At 60.4% G+C, this 15,628-nt stretch overlaps 1 protein-coding gene across 6 annotated transcripts in view; it reads left to right on the top strand.

Moving 5' to 3' along the window:
- Positions 1-14,542, top strand: part of PTPA (protein phosphatase 2 phosphatase activator) — a 30,577-nt gene extending 16,035 nt beyond the window's left edge. For all 6 annotated transcript variants that reach the window (XM_046023697.1, XM_046023696.1, XM_046023694.1 and 3 more), the window contains 5 exons: positions 1,885-1,984; positions 2,896-3,020; positions 4,107-4,207; positions 9,030-9,137; positions 13,066-14,542. In XM_046023697.1, the coding sequence (XP_045879653.1) occupies positions 1,885-1,984; positions 2,896-3,020; positions 4,107-4,207; positions 9,030-9,137; positions 13,066-13,143 (512 nt within the window). In that variant the 3' untranslated portion in view covers positions 13,144-14,542. The remainder of the gene's footprint in view (positions 1-1,884; positions 1,985-2,895; positions 3,021-4,106; positions 4,208-9,029; positions 9,138-13,065) is intronic.
- The last annotated feature ends 1,086 nt before the right edge of the window (positions 14,543-15,628 follow it).

Below are 15,628 nucleotides of genomic sequence, written 5' to 3'. Positions count from 1 at the left end.
TGGGGCCCTCTGAGCAGGCAGCCTTTTGGGCCCCGCTTGGGGTGCAGGGAGGCCTGGCGCCGCTTCTGCGGTTCTGTCTTGGTCCGCCAGGGGGAGCTGATGCCACATGCCTGGTGGCTCCGTGCAGCGCTGGTTTTTCTGTTCAGTCTCTGAACTTATCACCTTATTACCGGCAGCAAAGTAATTTATTGAGCACTTACTGTATCTCAAGGCGACCCCTTACCAGAGCCTAGCTTCTGGCAGCATTGTGGCATACCCTTGCCCGGCCCAGTGTCTGTGTCCTGCTGAGTTCTCTGGGAGAGGGCGCAGGCAGGCACCTCGGAGGGGAAGGGTTGCCTGGGGGTGGGGGGGCTGAGGGAGGACCCTGCGGTGGTAGGCTCCCCTTTCTGGCCTGCCTTGAAGCGGCAAGTGCAAGTTCAGCTGCTCTCTTAGGCCTTCCCCTTGCCTGGGGCTCTGTTTCCTCCACAGGAGCACAGGGCACGAGGCAGGCCTGGAGAAGGGCCTCCTTGAACCTGGGTCCTGGGGAGGTGTTGTCTTCTGCTGTTTATCAAGTGTTTTGAGACTTCCTGGGGTGGGGCTTTGACTAAGGCCGACAGGGAAGGACCCTGAAGGAAGACTGGCCAGGTCAGCCGAGGGTGGGTTTTTCTTCTGCTGTCAGGTGTGTGAGAGCCCCTGAGCGATGGTGGCTGGGACTCTGGCTGGTGGAGATCAGAAACAGCGTAGGGGAGAGGAACACTCACAAGTTCCCCGGGCCCTGGAGGCACCTTCTTTCTACAGAGATGGGACAGGAAGTCCCTGCCTCCCTCCAAATACATTTTTTTTTTTTTTTAATAATACTATGAACCATGGCATCTCAGTCCAGTGTCTGATCAGTGGTGTCTGTAGTGCTGACCATTCCTATTTGGCATGACTGGGAAAGGAAGGGTGGTGCCTTTTTTTTTTTTTTTTTTAAATTTTATTTTTAAGCAATCTTGACACCCAACATGGGGCTTGAACTCACAACCCTGAGATTAGGAGTCACATGCGCCACTGACTGAGCCAGCGAGGGACCCCATGGAAGGGGCTGCCTTTTGGCCCTGTAACGTGACCATGTGTTCCCCGCTTGGAAGCCTTTGGTGGCTCCTGTCACTCTTAGGATACTGAGTCTAAGCTTTTTACGTGGCAGTTAACGCCTGTCTGATCACCAGCCTCATCTCCTTACACTTCTCCCTTGCCCTCTCTGCTTTAGCTATACTGGCCTTCTTAGTGTTCTTCAAACATAACCCATTTTCCCCCTCACCTCAGGACCTTTGCACGTGCTGTTCCTTCTGGCTAGATTGCTCTTCTTGGTTCCCTCACATCCCGTGCCTTACCAACTCCAATTCATCTTTCAGATTAAATGTTACTTCCTTAGGGGAAACCTCCTTGAATCTTATGGCAGGGTCCCCCTCTGATATCCTCCAGTTATCACCCTGTCCTCCTTCAGAGCTAGAATTACAGAAGTGATTGTCTACTTAATGTTTGTCATCCCGACAGAGCATAAACTCTCAAGCAAAGTCATGGATGTAGTTTCCCTGGTGCCTGACAGGGACCCTGGCTGCGCTTGTAATCGGTACCCAATAGATAGAGTGCGATTGACGAGTGAGTTAAACCTACAAAACAAAATGAGAATGTCTGTTTAAGAAGTCCACAGCCTCGGCCTCTTGGGCCTTTTAGAATTATAGTAGTGGTAGTTCTCCCAAGGGCCTGGGTCTTTCTGGAAGGGGCAGAGGCCCCATTATCTCCATGTTAACCTTCCTCCATAGAGGGGCGGTTCTCAGTAAGTTGGACTCTGGTGAGACCAAGAACGGTCTTGCTCCTTTTTCTGGAAGATTGTCAACCTCGGCTGTTTTTTTCCTCCCCCAGGACACGAAGCAGCCTTCGCTGCTTTCCTCTGCTGCCTCTGCAAGATTGGGGTGCTCCGGGTAGATGACCAAATAGCTATTGTCTTCAAGGTGTTCAATCGGTGAGTGGGAAGACAAGAAGCGCGGCGAGGGTCTCTCCTCCTCCTCACTGCCAGGCTGGGGACAGGGGCTGGAGGGCTCTCCTGAGTGGTCGTTGCTTCTTCTGGCCTGTCCTAATCAAGCTCTGGCTGTGGATGGGGCGCGCACAAAGCCTTCTGACAGGTTCAGATTCAAGTAAGGACAAGTGAAGGAAATGTCGCGTGCCGACCGCTCGTGCTTCCACGGCACTGGCTGTGTCGAGCCGTGCCCTGAGTGCTCCACGCGTGTCTCGCTCCCTAGATTTCCCCACCAGCTCTAGGCAGCAGTGACCGGCGTTTCCATTTTGTAGATGAAGAAAGGGAGGCCCAGAGAAATCAGCTGTCTTCTAATCCCTGAGGTCACACAGCCAGCTGAACCCTGACCCCCTGCAGTCGGGCGCTGACCGCCCTGCCCCCTCCCCACCACTGCCCCGCAGCACAGGTGTGTGCAGCCCCCAGAGGCCTCTGACAGCCCTTCCCGCCCAGCTCTGGTGATGTTGATGCCCGCCCGGGCTTCCGAAGACAGGGACATAGCCCCCGAGCCGGCAGGCCCCGGGAGGTGATCTGCTCCGTCCCCCACCAGCCTTCCGATGGGCTTGCCAGAGTTAGAGAGCCCGGGGCTCCTGCGCAGGGTCTCCCGTTGTCAGGAGTTGGTGGCGCTAAATCCCCCTTTCTTCCTGGGCCAAAAGAAGGCTGTGTGGGAGGAAAAAATAAAGCGACATTATTTTGAGAGTACCAGCTGATGCATAACTTACGCATGTAGGTTTTAATTGAAAATAGGGACCAGTTACACTCTTAGGTGGTTATTTCTGGCCTCCGTGAGCTCCCAGTGGCAGAAGGGTTGAGACTGTCTCTCTGCTTTCTGCTGCCTCTTTCTCCTGCTCCCTCCTGCGCAGGTACCTGGAGGTTATGCGGAAACTCCAGAAGACATACAGGATGGAGCCAGCCGGCAGCCAGGGAGTGTGGGGCCTGGACGACTTTCAGTTTCTGCCCTTCATCTGGGGCAGCTCGCAGCTGATAGGTACTGAAGGGGCACCTACCCCCCTGTTCCCCCCTGCACACCGCGGGGTGGGGGTGTGTGGTCTGCCCGCCCCCCTCCCCTCCTGCCTCGCTGCTGCTGCTGCTGCTCAGGGCCGACAGTGACAGCTGGTAAAGCAGGCATTAGACCGGCTATTGACGGAGGCTGTTTGCAGTCGACCTTGTGCTGCGAGCCAGCGTGGCAGGCCGGGGGAGGCGGAGGCAGAGTGTGCTGAGATAATGGAGAGTGACAAGGGCTGGTGCAGGGGCGCTTGCCTGGCGCATAATGGACTGGTGTGAAATGCGCCCCAGCTCCTGGCAGCAGCTGCGGGGTTTTATGTTGAAAATGAGGGGCTCTTTTGACTCGGTGACCGGCGTCATCCGCCGTTATTATCGAGCTGTGTGCAAGGGGCCCGTCAGGGAGCAGCCACCCAGTGCGGGGCAGCGAGCCGCTTCCTGTGGGCCCTCTGTGCCTGCTCCCCTCACTTGGCCCTGCTTTCCAGGCGGGGGCGGCTCCCTGGGGTCTCCGGTGGGTGAGGGTCCGGTGGTGACCTCTGCTTCAGTGGAGGATGAACTGCCTACAAGTTAATATTCATAAGCGTTTGCACATTTGCTCCGTGCCAGGCCCTGCTGTCAGCATTTTAGGTAGACCCTTCCCAGGGTCACTGAGAAGGTTCTTTGCCTGCATGAGACCAGGCACCCTTGACAAGGGGTAAACCTGCGTGGGCGCCAGGCCCGGGTCTCTCCAGTGGTCCCGACCATCAGGCAGCATGAGGGAGGGGCTGTTCATAGCCCCACTGCACAGATGAGGAAACCAAGCCTCAGAGAGCTGAAGTCACTGGGTCAAGGTCACATGGCTAGAAAAGGCAAAGCCACCACTCGTTCCACTAGAACACACAGGCAAACACGCACACATGCGTGCACACATACACACATACACTCATCATGTATCGCTCCCACAAGGTCAAGTGTTGTGGGCGCACGGGTGGGGCTGTGGCTCCAGGGTAGGGTTAGACTGTCCTGAGCGGAGGCGGCGCTCTGTGGCTGTGAGTGTCTGGTTCTGAACCCCGGGGCTCTTTGCTGTTCCCAGACCACCCGTATTTGGAGCCCAGGCACTTTGTCGATGAGAAGGCCGTGAGTGAGAACCACAAGGACTACATGTTCCTGGAATGTATCCTGTTTATCACTGAGGTGAGCGGAAGGGGGTGAGGGAGAAGCCCATGGTGGCCTCCGGCTGAGATCGACGGAGGCTGGTGGCTTTGGAGCGGGACAGAGGAGCCGGAGCTCTTGCTTGAAGATGGCAGGGCTGGCCCTCGAAGGAGGATTATTGACAAGGAAGCCCCACTAGGCCTGTGAAAGGTGAAGCCAGCTTCTGACTGTCCAGGGTCTCCTCCCCCAAATCAGTGGTCTGGGAACTCCGTGGGACTCGAGCTGAGGGACTGGGACTCCATGGCTCATGCACTTGGTGCCTGATGCGGCTGGTCTGAGGGGGTGGGTGGGGCCCACGAGCTCTGTCCAGCACACGCATGTGGCTGTGCAGGATGGGTGCAGGAGGGAACCCGCGCAGGAGGCGGGGAGACTCATGCGGACAGCAGGGCTGGAGTTCTGCTGAGGGGATGGGTCTCGGTCAGCGCCTGAGGACACGGGCCAGATGAGGTGCTGGAGGGGAACCAAGCAGGCCCGGGCCCCCAGCCCACCTGGCAGGGGGTATTTAGTAACTGGGTGCTGTTGCCCACTGAGTGGGTCTCCCACTTCCTCAAGGTCACCCAGGGAACGTGTTAAAATCCACGTTCCTGTGCCCAACTCTGGCTTTATGAATCAAGAATCTTAGGCACAAGAGCCAGGAACCTGTGTTGAATACACTTGCCAGGTGACTTTGCACGGGATCTGGGGACTCACTGCTCATAGGGCCTCTCTCTCAGGAGGTGCCAGGACCTTTCATCCCCCTGCTGCATACCTCGCCCCCTTCCCCCAAACTTTGAAAGCATATGCCCTGGTTCTCCTGTCTGGAGAGGGTCTTGCCACCATCCTCTTAACAATGCCCGCATGCACGTCTGGGCTCAGTGATGCTCCCGGCACGGCCGTGGTCTCCTCCCCACCGGGGCTGCTCTCTTGGCTCGGGTCCTGAGCCCCCCGAATGGAGAAGCCTGGCTAAGCAGCCATTGCCTCAGGTTCCTCACGGCCAGCATTCGGCTCAGGCCTCTGCCAAACTCCAGAGGCCAGAGGGGAATAACACGTTTTTCTAAGTCAGCAAATGGAGCCGGGACTGACGGCTGGGCGGCCCTGCCTCAGTCTCAGATTTGCTGCCTTCAGCAGTGTGGCAGGCCCAAGGTCGGAAGGACTCGGGGCAGCCTGGCTCACTGCCTCGAGAGCTAGTCACGTGCTGCTTTTTCCAGAGCGGAATGCAGGGGTCTGGGGAGCCCTGGGAGCCCCTGGAAGGAGCGGGAGGAGCAGGGTGGGGAGAAGGGGTGCACCTTCTAGGCTGAGCCCTTGCTTTGCTCACGGAGGGGTAAAAGTCTCAGTTGTTCTGGCTCCCTCTGGTGGCTGGCCAAGCCCCCGGTCCCTGTCAGTGACTAACAAGGAAGCAGCCAGGCTGGGCCGCAGGCAACATGGGAATTGATTCCAGGTTAAAATGTCGTATTTTTATTTGTTGGGTTGGTTATACTGGTATAAAAACCCAAAAGCTTTCTAAAGTTTGGGACCCACTTCCTCTGCTGGAGGAAATCCTGCAATGGCCACTAGGTGGTGTGAAAGGCACACCGAACTTGGAGAAGGTTCCGGTACCTTATATTGGGGAGAGGCAGAGAGGCCGACCCTAGAGTTTTTGCTTGTTCTGCACCATCTCTGCAAGTCCTGCTTCTCCCTCTGGGTCTGGGTGCTTGGGCATGGTGGTAAACACTGAGTGCTGGCAGGGCTGAGGGCTCCCTTTCATCCCCCCGGGCCTAGCGGAGACGTGGCTGGCACGTAGCCCACTGCTGCTGCGTTTGTGTCTCCACTGCTCCGGGCTCGGCTACGCCCACCCCAAACCCCCTGCCACCCCGCACCAGGGTGTCACCGCCCCTAGTTCCCCCAGTTCATGAACGAGTGACCTGGCCTGGCTCACCCTGCTGGAGAGAGGGGCACAGGGGACCTGGAGGCCCCTGCGGAGTTCTGTGTACCTCAGGCTGGAAGGGGGCAGTGTTGCCTATGGAGACGGGGGAATCAGGACGGCTGGTGCAACTAGGAGAAAAAGCAGAACGGCCAGAAGTTGGCAGTAGAACCGGGCATCTCCTCCCCATCTCCCGGGACGTGCCCTCGTAGCCCTGGGCATCCCAGAAGAGGGACCCCACCTCACAGGGCTTCTGCTGGCTCAGGAAATGCAGCCCTGGCGCCTTTAAGAGCCCAGGGCAGGCAGGAAAAGAATTTCAGTTTCAATCTGGCTTCTAAATTTGGAGTTTTGGGAAGGGAGGGATCAGATTTCAGCTGGAAGGGAAGGAGCTGACAGGAAGGCGCTGTGCAGAGCCTCCCCCCATCCCCCCTCAGTTACTGACAGAGGAACCATTTACAAAAGGCCGATTCTCTTGGGAGTGGAGAGGCAGGAACGCAGCGTCTGTGAGTAATTTCCTGCTCAATATGGCTGCTCTGACTCACACGATTCCCCTGGGGTCACTGCGGGACTGCAGCTTGCTTGCTCGTTCTCGCTCTTTCTCTTCTCCCTTTGTGGCTAGAATGAGCTAATTTTTTTTTTTTTTTTTTGTCTTCTCGCTCCCGATTCCTTTTATCCCCCTCATCTGTTTTCCTTTCCCAGAGTTGCAAAGTCTCCTTCTGAAGGACTTAGGGAGACCTAGGGACACTGAAGGCCTGGGGGTGGGGTGGGGCGGGACAGCCCCTCTGGAGAAATAGCATCTCTGGCTTTTCCACGGGGAGGGCCAGGCCCACTGGGGCTTTGCCAGCAGGCCAGAGAGGCCTTTTGGGGTCCCCTCCCGTGTCCCCAGTGGGTGAGGCTGGCGCATGAGGCGGAGCCTCCGGTTTCCCAGCATCCTGGGCTGGCCCTGGCCTCGGGGCCCTAGCTGAGCTGGCTTCTGGAGCTATGCTGTGGGACTAGGCCAGCAGGGCGCCGCGGGGGCGGTTTGGTCACTAGGCCTTGTCCAGAGTGAAGCTGATGACACCGCTCCAGCGGTCCCCGAACGTCTCTGGGCCTGGAAGTGTGCAGGAGAGGACTGGAGCTGGCGCTGGTCCCCAAGGGGCAGAGAGCTTTGGGGGAAGGGGCGGGGCAAGAGGGAGGGACGGTCACTGGGGGTGGAGCCTGCTGGAGTAGGGGGTGGGGCGGGGGTACAAAGCTCCTGGAAGGGCCGCCTGGAGGCTCTGGGTACCAGCAGCCATCCCCATCCCAGAGGAGGGAGCCTTAGAAGTACAGAGGTGGGGAAGATAGTGGGTGTAGGCACTGACCCCAGGAAGAGCCCCACGGCCACCAGGGTGGGTCTTGTCTCTGTCTCCCACCTCAGGCTGTGGCCCTCACTGCTGGAGGAAGGGGTCTGTTGTCCTTGCTACTGAACCTGGGGGTCGAGACAGGCTTGGGGGACTTTAGCCAGGAGAGGGTGGTGACAGCAGTAAAGGGCAGCTTTTTGGACTTAAATCTTGCAGTTTGGTACGAGGCCCTTATGGGAGAAGTGAGAGGTGTGTGGGCGTAGGGTATGGGAGTGGGTCACCTGGGGAGTCCACAGCCAAGCACTGGGGGGTGTTAGGAGTTCCCGGGCCCCTCTTATGCCCAATATGGAGAAGGAGCTTTGGGCCCATCCTTTCTTCCTGGAACAGCTCTCCTCCAGCCCCGCCTCCGCTCCTAGCCTCTTCTGGAACCTTCCACCCACTCAGGGTCCAAGTCTCTGCTTCCTTGCCAGCTCAGCCTCCTTGCTTTTCGGACTCCTTCTTCTGAAGCCTGGGGCTCAGGGTGCTGAGCCCCATTCCTGCAGCCAGCATCAGTCCTGTTTCTGAGTTGAGGGGGACAGTGTTGAGGGGGATTGAAAGGCCTGCGAGCTACAGAAGTGCCGGCCTGGTGCGGAGGGCCTCCCTGTCTCAGGGCTGAGGTTTCTCGTGTCATGGGAACTTTACTGGGCTGGCTGCAGAGTCTCTTTCCTTCCTGGAGGGTCAAACTCTCTGGCAAGAGGAGGGACAGGAATGGAGCCATCCTTGCTCCAGCCTGCCCCTTGCTGCCGTCAGCGCCATCCCTTCCTAACCTCCCAGCCAGGCCGGGTGGGCTTTCCAGAACAGACGTTCCTCCCGAATCTGCTGTAGGTGCCCCTGGCTCACGGCTCATGTCTGCCCCCTCTTTTCCTCCCTCCCTTTTGCCTGCCCTGCAGAGGGCAGTTGGATGCCTCTTGGTCTTCCCCACCTTGCTCTTCGCCCAAACCCACCCCCTCCCCTGGCTCTTCCAGCCCCGCCTGTGGCAGGTCCGGCCCGAGTCCCATCCCGGGTGGCAGAGCCTGCCCTGCGTGTGAGGCCAGGGAGGGCCGGGGAGGGCCGGGGAGGGCCGGGGAGGCTGCTGCTGCTCTTTATCTGAAGGGGAGCAGATCCCTGTGCTGGTGGGGCGCTCTGCGGCTGCGGGGGAGTTGCTGGGAGTCCCAGCTGGGGCTTGGGTTGAGATTTTATTTTTCTGAGGCTGCCGAATGTGGCGGGTGGTGGGAATCGGGCTCCCTTTTTTTGGCTGTGGAAGAAAGAGGATGACCCTGGAGGTTCTGTTTTCCCGGTGGGTCTTTCAGACCGAGAGACCGTCTCTGATACTTACGGGCGCCTCTGTGTGCGTGTGTGTGTGTGTGTCTGTGTGTGTCCCCTCCCTCCCAGATGGTGCAGCCAAGTCCTCGAGCATACATGTGCACGTGTCTATGTGCACATATACGCGTGCCCATGTGTGCTTTACTGTGTGTGCATGGTTGTGTGCGTGCACACGCGTGTACACATACGTGCGCGACCTTGCTGTTGGGATCCGGGATGAGCTCCCAGGTGGCCTTCCTCTCCAGCTGTGGATTCTCTTTTCCAGATGAAGACAGGCCCCTTTGCAGAGCACTCCAACCAGCTGTGGAACATCAGTGCCGTGCCCTCCTGGTCTAAGGTGAACCAAGGTCTGATCCGCATGTACAAGGCCGAGGTGAGAAGGGGTGACCTTGGGGCTGCGGACCGCACCCCGGCCCCTGCTGCTTTGCTCCGAATCTTGGGCCAGCTCCTCTGACGCTGCAGGCCTCGGAGTCTCTCTCGGTCTGTGGGGTGGGCACCCAGAGAATCTCTGGGCTGAGGCCCAACTCTGCCCTGTGACCGAGTCAAGGCCCTGCAACTCAGGGCCCTGTCGGATGGCCAGAGGCCCCTCACAGCCGTGTCTCCCACGGGGACATGCAAGCAGATGGGCTTTGGAGGCAGCAGCCACGTTGGTGCTCCTCAGGCCGTTGGTGGGTCTGTTCCCTGGGCAGGTGGGGGTCTCCTGGAAGGCCCAGAGCTGACATAGCCGGCAGCCACTTCAGGCGGTCCTCGTGCTCTCATGGGAGAGCAGGGGGAGGACATGGGCCCCCTGAGCTCCCCCTGCTGGGAGTTCGCTGCCCGGCTCCTGCGGGCGTCCTCTGCCCTCTTTCCGCTTAGTACCTTTTCCCCGCCAAGGAGGGAGGAGACATTTTCTTGCCATCCTGTCCCTTCCGCCGGCTCCTTTCACATCTGGGCACACCAGTGCCAGAGCTGCGTGACCTTGGCCAGGGAAGGGGCTCCATGTGAAGTCCTTCGTCCAGAGTCAAGTCCCCTCTTTCCGCCCTCAGGCTGGTGGTCTTTGATGTTGTCCCGTGCCCATCTCCTGACGTTTGGCCATCCCTCTCCCATGGAGGGAGGGAGGGTGGTTCTCTGGGTCTACTTCGTTACACTCCACGCTTACGCAGACCCCGTCAACGGAGGCAGGGGGCGCGGGGAGGAGAGGGCATTAGATAGGCTTGGCTGTGGTTCGGTAGTATAGATGCTTCCCGTTGGCCCTGTTCCCTCTGCATGGCCTTGAAGGGGTTAATGGCGCTGGAACTGACCGGGCCTGGTCCTCTCTCTCCCTTCCGCCCCCTCCCCCTCTGGTCCCCTTCCTCTGGACTTCACATCCTGTGTTTAGGTTCCAGCCCACATACCTCTCTAATCTGAGAGGCGTTTGGCCGCCCTGCTGCTCCTTCCGGGCTGGCCCACTGGGCCCTCCAGTCCGGCTGTCCCCTGCCTGGAGAGCTCCCGGGGCACTGCCCTCCGGGTGTCCTATTGTTCCTGACACACCCTCCACCTGCCCCCACCAGTCCCCTAGTGGGTGCGGATGGGGAACCCCTCCCCACTGCTGGGGGCTGCGTGCAGCATGAGAGGAGCGCCTGGCCCGGCCCCTCCCGCCTCCCAGCTCCCGGCTGCCGCTGCCAGGGCCAGGACTCCTGGCGGCCAGGGCTCTGGGCCTTTCTTGCTTGGGGTCCGAAGTGCTACCCTTCCTGCATGGCTCTCCCTCAAATGGCTCACTGGAAACTTATCTTGGGTGGGGGGGTGGCCCTCAGGGCAGAGCAGGAGCCCCCGCCCCCTTCCCCTACCTTCCCTCGCAGAGCTCCCGCCTGATGGGCTAGTGGGTCCCACACGCGCCGCAGCTGCAGGAACAAAACAACGGTTGTAGCAGTTGTGGGATTTCCGTGGCTGCGGCACCATGGGCCCTGCAGCTCAGGCCCAGACCGGGGGGTCCCCAGGGGACCCCAGCGCGCCCTTCCCAAACCCGGGGGCAGCTGCAGCTCTGCCTGCGAGCAGGCCCGATGTGAGCTGGCAGCCTTGCGGGGGGCTGTGTGGCGACCAGACTCCTCTGTAGGACGGCGCTGGGGCCCCTGACTGCGGGTTTAGGAACCCCGCATCTCTGTGGTGTCCGGTGCTCGTTTGTAAGGTTCTAGTGGGTACCCCTTGGTCTTTTGGCCCCTGAGAGCCCGTGGGATCGCCCGTGGAACCCCGTCCCAGAGGTTCCAGGGCCAAGACTCGTGTTTTCAGGTCAGTTCTCAGTCAGTGGGCAGGACCCACGGTCTTGAAGTCCGGAGCAGGGTTAGCAAGGTAAGGGCCACCAGAGTTGGCTCTTAGAGGGGAGCTGGTTCCCTGAGTTTCCACAGAGGCCTGACCAGGCCTGGCATTAGGTGGCCTCAGGATTTGGGACCCGCTGTGTGCATCTCTGCCCCTGCCTTTCTGAAGCGAGGAGGAAACGTGTTCAGTACCCTTGCGGGTGGCGGGGCCTGTCTTTCCCGAAGGCTGTCGCTGCTGCCGCTCCCTTCCGGAGGGCCTTGTTAGGGCCTGGAGAACCCCTTCTCCCCCTTGAAACACCGGCACCTGGAAGGGCCTCCAGATCTGGGCCTCCAGCTGGAAGGTCTGTGCTGGGTGGGCTGAGCCCAAGACCCTCCTCTGCCCCGTCCACCCGGGGCTCCCCTCACCCCCCCACAGCTAGCTGGGAGAAGGCCCTCCCAGAGGCTCCCTGCCGCTGTTGCTGTTGTCCTGCAGCCCCTGCCTGCCTTTGCCCCAGGTAGCCCCTTGCCTTGAGCCCAGTCCCTCTCCTGTGCTGGGGCCCTGGGGGGACTTGTTCTGGGTCCCCAAGGCAGAGTGCAGAGAAATGCCCCTGCCCCCTCCTGCTAAGCCTCTGGCCTTTGCAGCTTCTCTTGAGTGAGAGCTAGAAGCAGGGTGACCTTTGACCCTTTCTGGAATTCCAGGGCCCTGGGGGCCCCCTTTTACAAACTCCCACCACTTCCTTGATGACATAAGCACAATGGCAGCTGCCTTTGCCTCTGGCCTGGAGCTCTGCTCTTCCTCCTCCCCGCACCCCAGGGACCCCGCTCCTGCCTGCTCCCCACTTTTTCCCTTCTACGCCCCGCAGTCTGGCTGTGGCCTGGAGCTCGGCTCCCACACCGAGCTCCATTCTGCATCCTTCTTCCATCGTGTGGAAGGGTTTTCCTTTTCCCGCTCAGCCCCTGGGCCCCCTTTAGGCCTTGACTGTCCCCCACCTGACATACACGCCGCTGGACAAGACCCCTGATTTCTGCACCTGGTTGTTGAAGCGAGGGGACCTGGGCCGCTGTGGCACACCCTTGTCCCCCTGAGTTGGGAGGAGGCTGAGAGCACAGTCACGGAGCGGGACTCGCCCTATCTGAAGCCGTGGGTCCTGCTCCACCCCAGCCGTTCTGGCGGTTTTCCGTGGTCAAAGGTGTGCGAGAAGGCGGTCGCACTTGCCAGGGGCTGCTGCCTGAGAGTTAGCCAGGGACCTGGCCCGTGTGAGCACAGCAGGACTGGCGTAGGGAGGCTGGGAGCTGGGGCTCGCCCTCCCTTTTCTGGTCCCGGGTGGTGCTAAGCCATGCCTGGGTCAGAGGGCAGAGGTGTGTGGCCTGGGGCCCACCTGCCTGTGAGCCAGCCAGGCCCTGCCAACCTCCCTGTCTCCCCCAGAGCCCGTCTGGCCTGGGTTCAGGGAGTCAGGCCATTCCCCCGTTCGGTGTTCTTGTCCATCTGCCCCACGCACAGAGCTGCTGGGAATTGCCCTGGGGGTTGGGGGACGTTAACTGGTTCTTACTCTCTGACTGTGAAGTGCCAGCCAAGGTGTCTTTTTCAGTTTGTGAACTGAAAATTGCAGAAAAATTGGTCTTGGACCCTTCTTAGGCTTGTGTCCAAATGTCCCCACACCTCTCCTCCAGGACCAGGACCTGGGCTAGGGGGCTCCCTTATGGTCTGGAAGGTTCTTTTCAACCATGAGGTTGGGCTGCCCTCTCTTGCCCTTCCTTTCTCCCTCTCCCTCACTCATCATTTGGTGGGTCTGATTGTCATGGAGTGGGGAGGGGGGGCGGTCTTTGGATGGGAGAGGGTGGTCAGAAGTAGGTAGGAAGCCTTGCCTTTCCCTGAAGGCCTGGGAGCTCCCCTTGGATGGCCCCCCTGGGCCCTGGCTGGACGCTTTCTGGGTACCTTGCTGGTCTGAGGCTCCAGAGTTGTGCCTGGGTCCCTCGGAAGCCTGAGAGGCTGAGTAGGCCCCTGATGGGTGTCGTGTTGTCCTCACCTGTTCTCCCCTCTCCCCTTCACAGTGCCTGGAGAAGTTTCCTGTGATCCAACACTTCAAGTTCGGGAGCCTGCTGCCCATCCATCCGGTCACCTCATGCTAGGGGCGGAGCAGCTGGAGCCACCCGGGCTGTGGTTCCTGTGCCTGCCCTCCCGTGCCCCAGCTCCAGTCACTCCCCGACCCCTCCCCCTGTTCTTTCTGTTTGCTGAGAGGCTGTCTGCTGGGGTGGGAGGTGAGCGCGGGGTTGAGGGAGGCTCCAGGCATAAGGGTGAAGGACCCGAAGTGACCAAAGTGGGGCCCGTTTCCCCATGGCAGGGGGCGGGGTGTGCTCGGGCCCCAGCCCTGCGCTTGGCCTTCCTCTCCTCCTTTCCCGTCCAGTCCCGCTCGGGACCCGGGCTGGTCTGCACCCCTGGGAGGGGAAGGGGGTTGCGGTTTGCTTTCCTTTCCCAGGTCCTGTTGCCTTCTTAGGGGTTGGAGCGGTTGCTTCCCGGGGGGTGGTTCTGTTTCTGAAGCCATGTTGGGGTGGTGTCTGGGGGTTCTCAAGGCTGCAGGCCGAGGCTGGCGGCCAGCCTGGGGTGGGCTCGGGAACCGAAGAGCATCGGCCCCTGGGCCTGCTGGTGCCCGTGTCCAGCACCTCATCCTGGCTTCTCTGTTCTCTGCCCTAAGGCTCTGCTGGGTTTTCTGGCCATAACCACTCCTGCCGCCCTCTACCGGGGTGGCCTCTGGAAGCTGCCCTTCGGGTAGGCACTGGGTATAGGGCCTGCTCACTGGCTGACCCGGTGAGGCTTGCTTTTCCAAAGTTTCTCAGACTGGGAGGGGGTGGCCGAGACAGGGAGGGGCTGGGGCCCACTGGGCCTGTGGGGAACCTGGATTCCTCATGAATCTTAGCTTCTGCTCCCTCCTCCCTGCTGCTTCTCCAGGGCCCTTTGGCCCTATTTCCCTGCCCTTCAGGGCAGTGGGTCAGGGGCTGCTGGAGCACTCAGCAGCAACCCCCCCTCATCCTCCCCTCTCCCTGAACTTCACCTACTGGCTCTCCAGGACAAGGCAGCCATGCCCGCCTTCCCCAAGCCCACGTTTGGCTCTGTGGGTTGGCAGGGGCTGGGCTGGGTGAGGGGTTGCTGGCATGCCAGGTCCCGAGTTTTTTCCTAGGCCTGCTTTTGGGCTAGCCTCTCACAGGCTCTCCCTGGCTCAAGCCCAGGCCTGCCTTTCTCCACTACCCCACCCTCTATCCGGGTCCACATCCCTTTGGGAAGGGGGAGCTCCCAAGAAGCACAATTCAGGGGCTTGACCCTCACATCTGGGCCGATGGCCTGGGCAGAGGCCAGGACGGGAACCACTAGAGTCACGGAAATTGTTTTCCTAGAAGAGGCCCAGTGCCGGCCTCCCTCCCAGGGTCCAGACCACCGCCCTCCTGGCTCCTCTTGCCCTGTCCTCCTTGTGCCCGTCCAGCCCCATGCGCCTTCATTGCTGTTGGGATTAAAGCCTCTGTTTTGCACCTGTCACCCGTGTGCGGTGTGTCTTTTCATGCCACCTGTTTATTCCTTCTCCACGTGCCCGTTTGTCTCCCTATCAGGTCCCCTTCCCGCAGGCCTTGGTGTCTGGGGCTTGGCGGGCTCAGCGGCATCTGGACTGAGCCTTCCCTGGGCAGCCAGTGAACATGCGGCGGTCGCCCAAGCGGGCTCTGGTGGGTCCTGGCTGTCCCCAACCCCAGCGGGAAGTAAGGTACAGAATCTTTCTAAGCCTTGGCTTCCTCAATGCACAATGGGGACTGTCACAGGGTGCCGGCCAGGAGTGAGTGAAGGATGTGAGGTCCTCAGCCCGGGGCCTGGCTCGGAGCAGATTCCTGCGGTCACCCTTCCGGACTTCAGGCTTGACGGGAGAGCCTTTGGACCCGACTCTGCTGCGAGCCATGCCGCTGTGGCGTGTGGGGTGCACTTTCTGTATTGCCCTCCCCCAACCCTTCTGTCCCTATCGTGCCGGAGCTGGGAGTCGGGGGGGCCGTCGTACCTGAGGCGGACACTCACCTGTTCGTGGGCTTGTGTCTGTAGGTGAGTCTCCTCGGAGGATGAGCCCTTGGCCCTTCTCTTGGCCGCGGAGGCCTTGCCGACCTGGTGGCGGGGAGCCCTGCCTCAAGCCAGGCCCCCCCCCGAGCCAACTTCCGGCCCGCTGTGCCACTTACCAGCTGGGAGACCCTAATTGAGAAGCTTCCTAGTCAGGAAAGTGGGCGTATTGCTCCTCCGGCCATGGACTGTGAGGACCCAGTCATTTCCCAGATGGCCGGTGGCTGCGTCTTCCTCGTTCTCTCGCGGAAGACCGCCGTCAGCCCCCAAGTACCGGCGTGTGAGGTGGTGGTGGGTGTCAGGAAGGAAATGACAAGTGGTTAATCGGGACTTGGGCTTGGCTTGAGCCACACGGTTGGGAAAGACCCCTTGGAGGACGGCGAGTGCATCCTGGAGAGACCTCCTGAGTGGGGGGCGGGGGGAGGGGGAGCAGCTGGAAGCTGGGGCGGGGGGGGGGGCGTCGGGAGGCAGGGTCCTCACAGGTCCTTACTGCCAGGTTTGGGCTTTGGTCTCCGAGTATGCTCTGGG

This window comes from Meles meles, chromosome 11 (genome assembly GCF_922984935.1).
Source record: "Meles meles chromosome 11, mMelMel3.1 paternal haplotype, whole genome shotgun sequence".
Lineage (NCBI taxonomy): Eukaryota > Metazoa > Chordata > Mammalia > Carnivora > Mustelidae > Meles > Meles meles.
The sequence above is the reverse complement of the archived record's forward strand: the minus strand, read 5'-3'. Positions and strand labels throughout refer to the sequence as shown.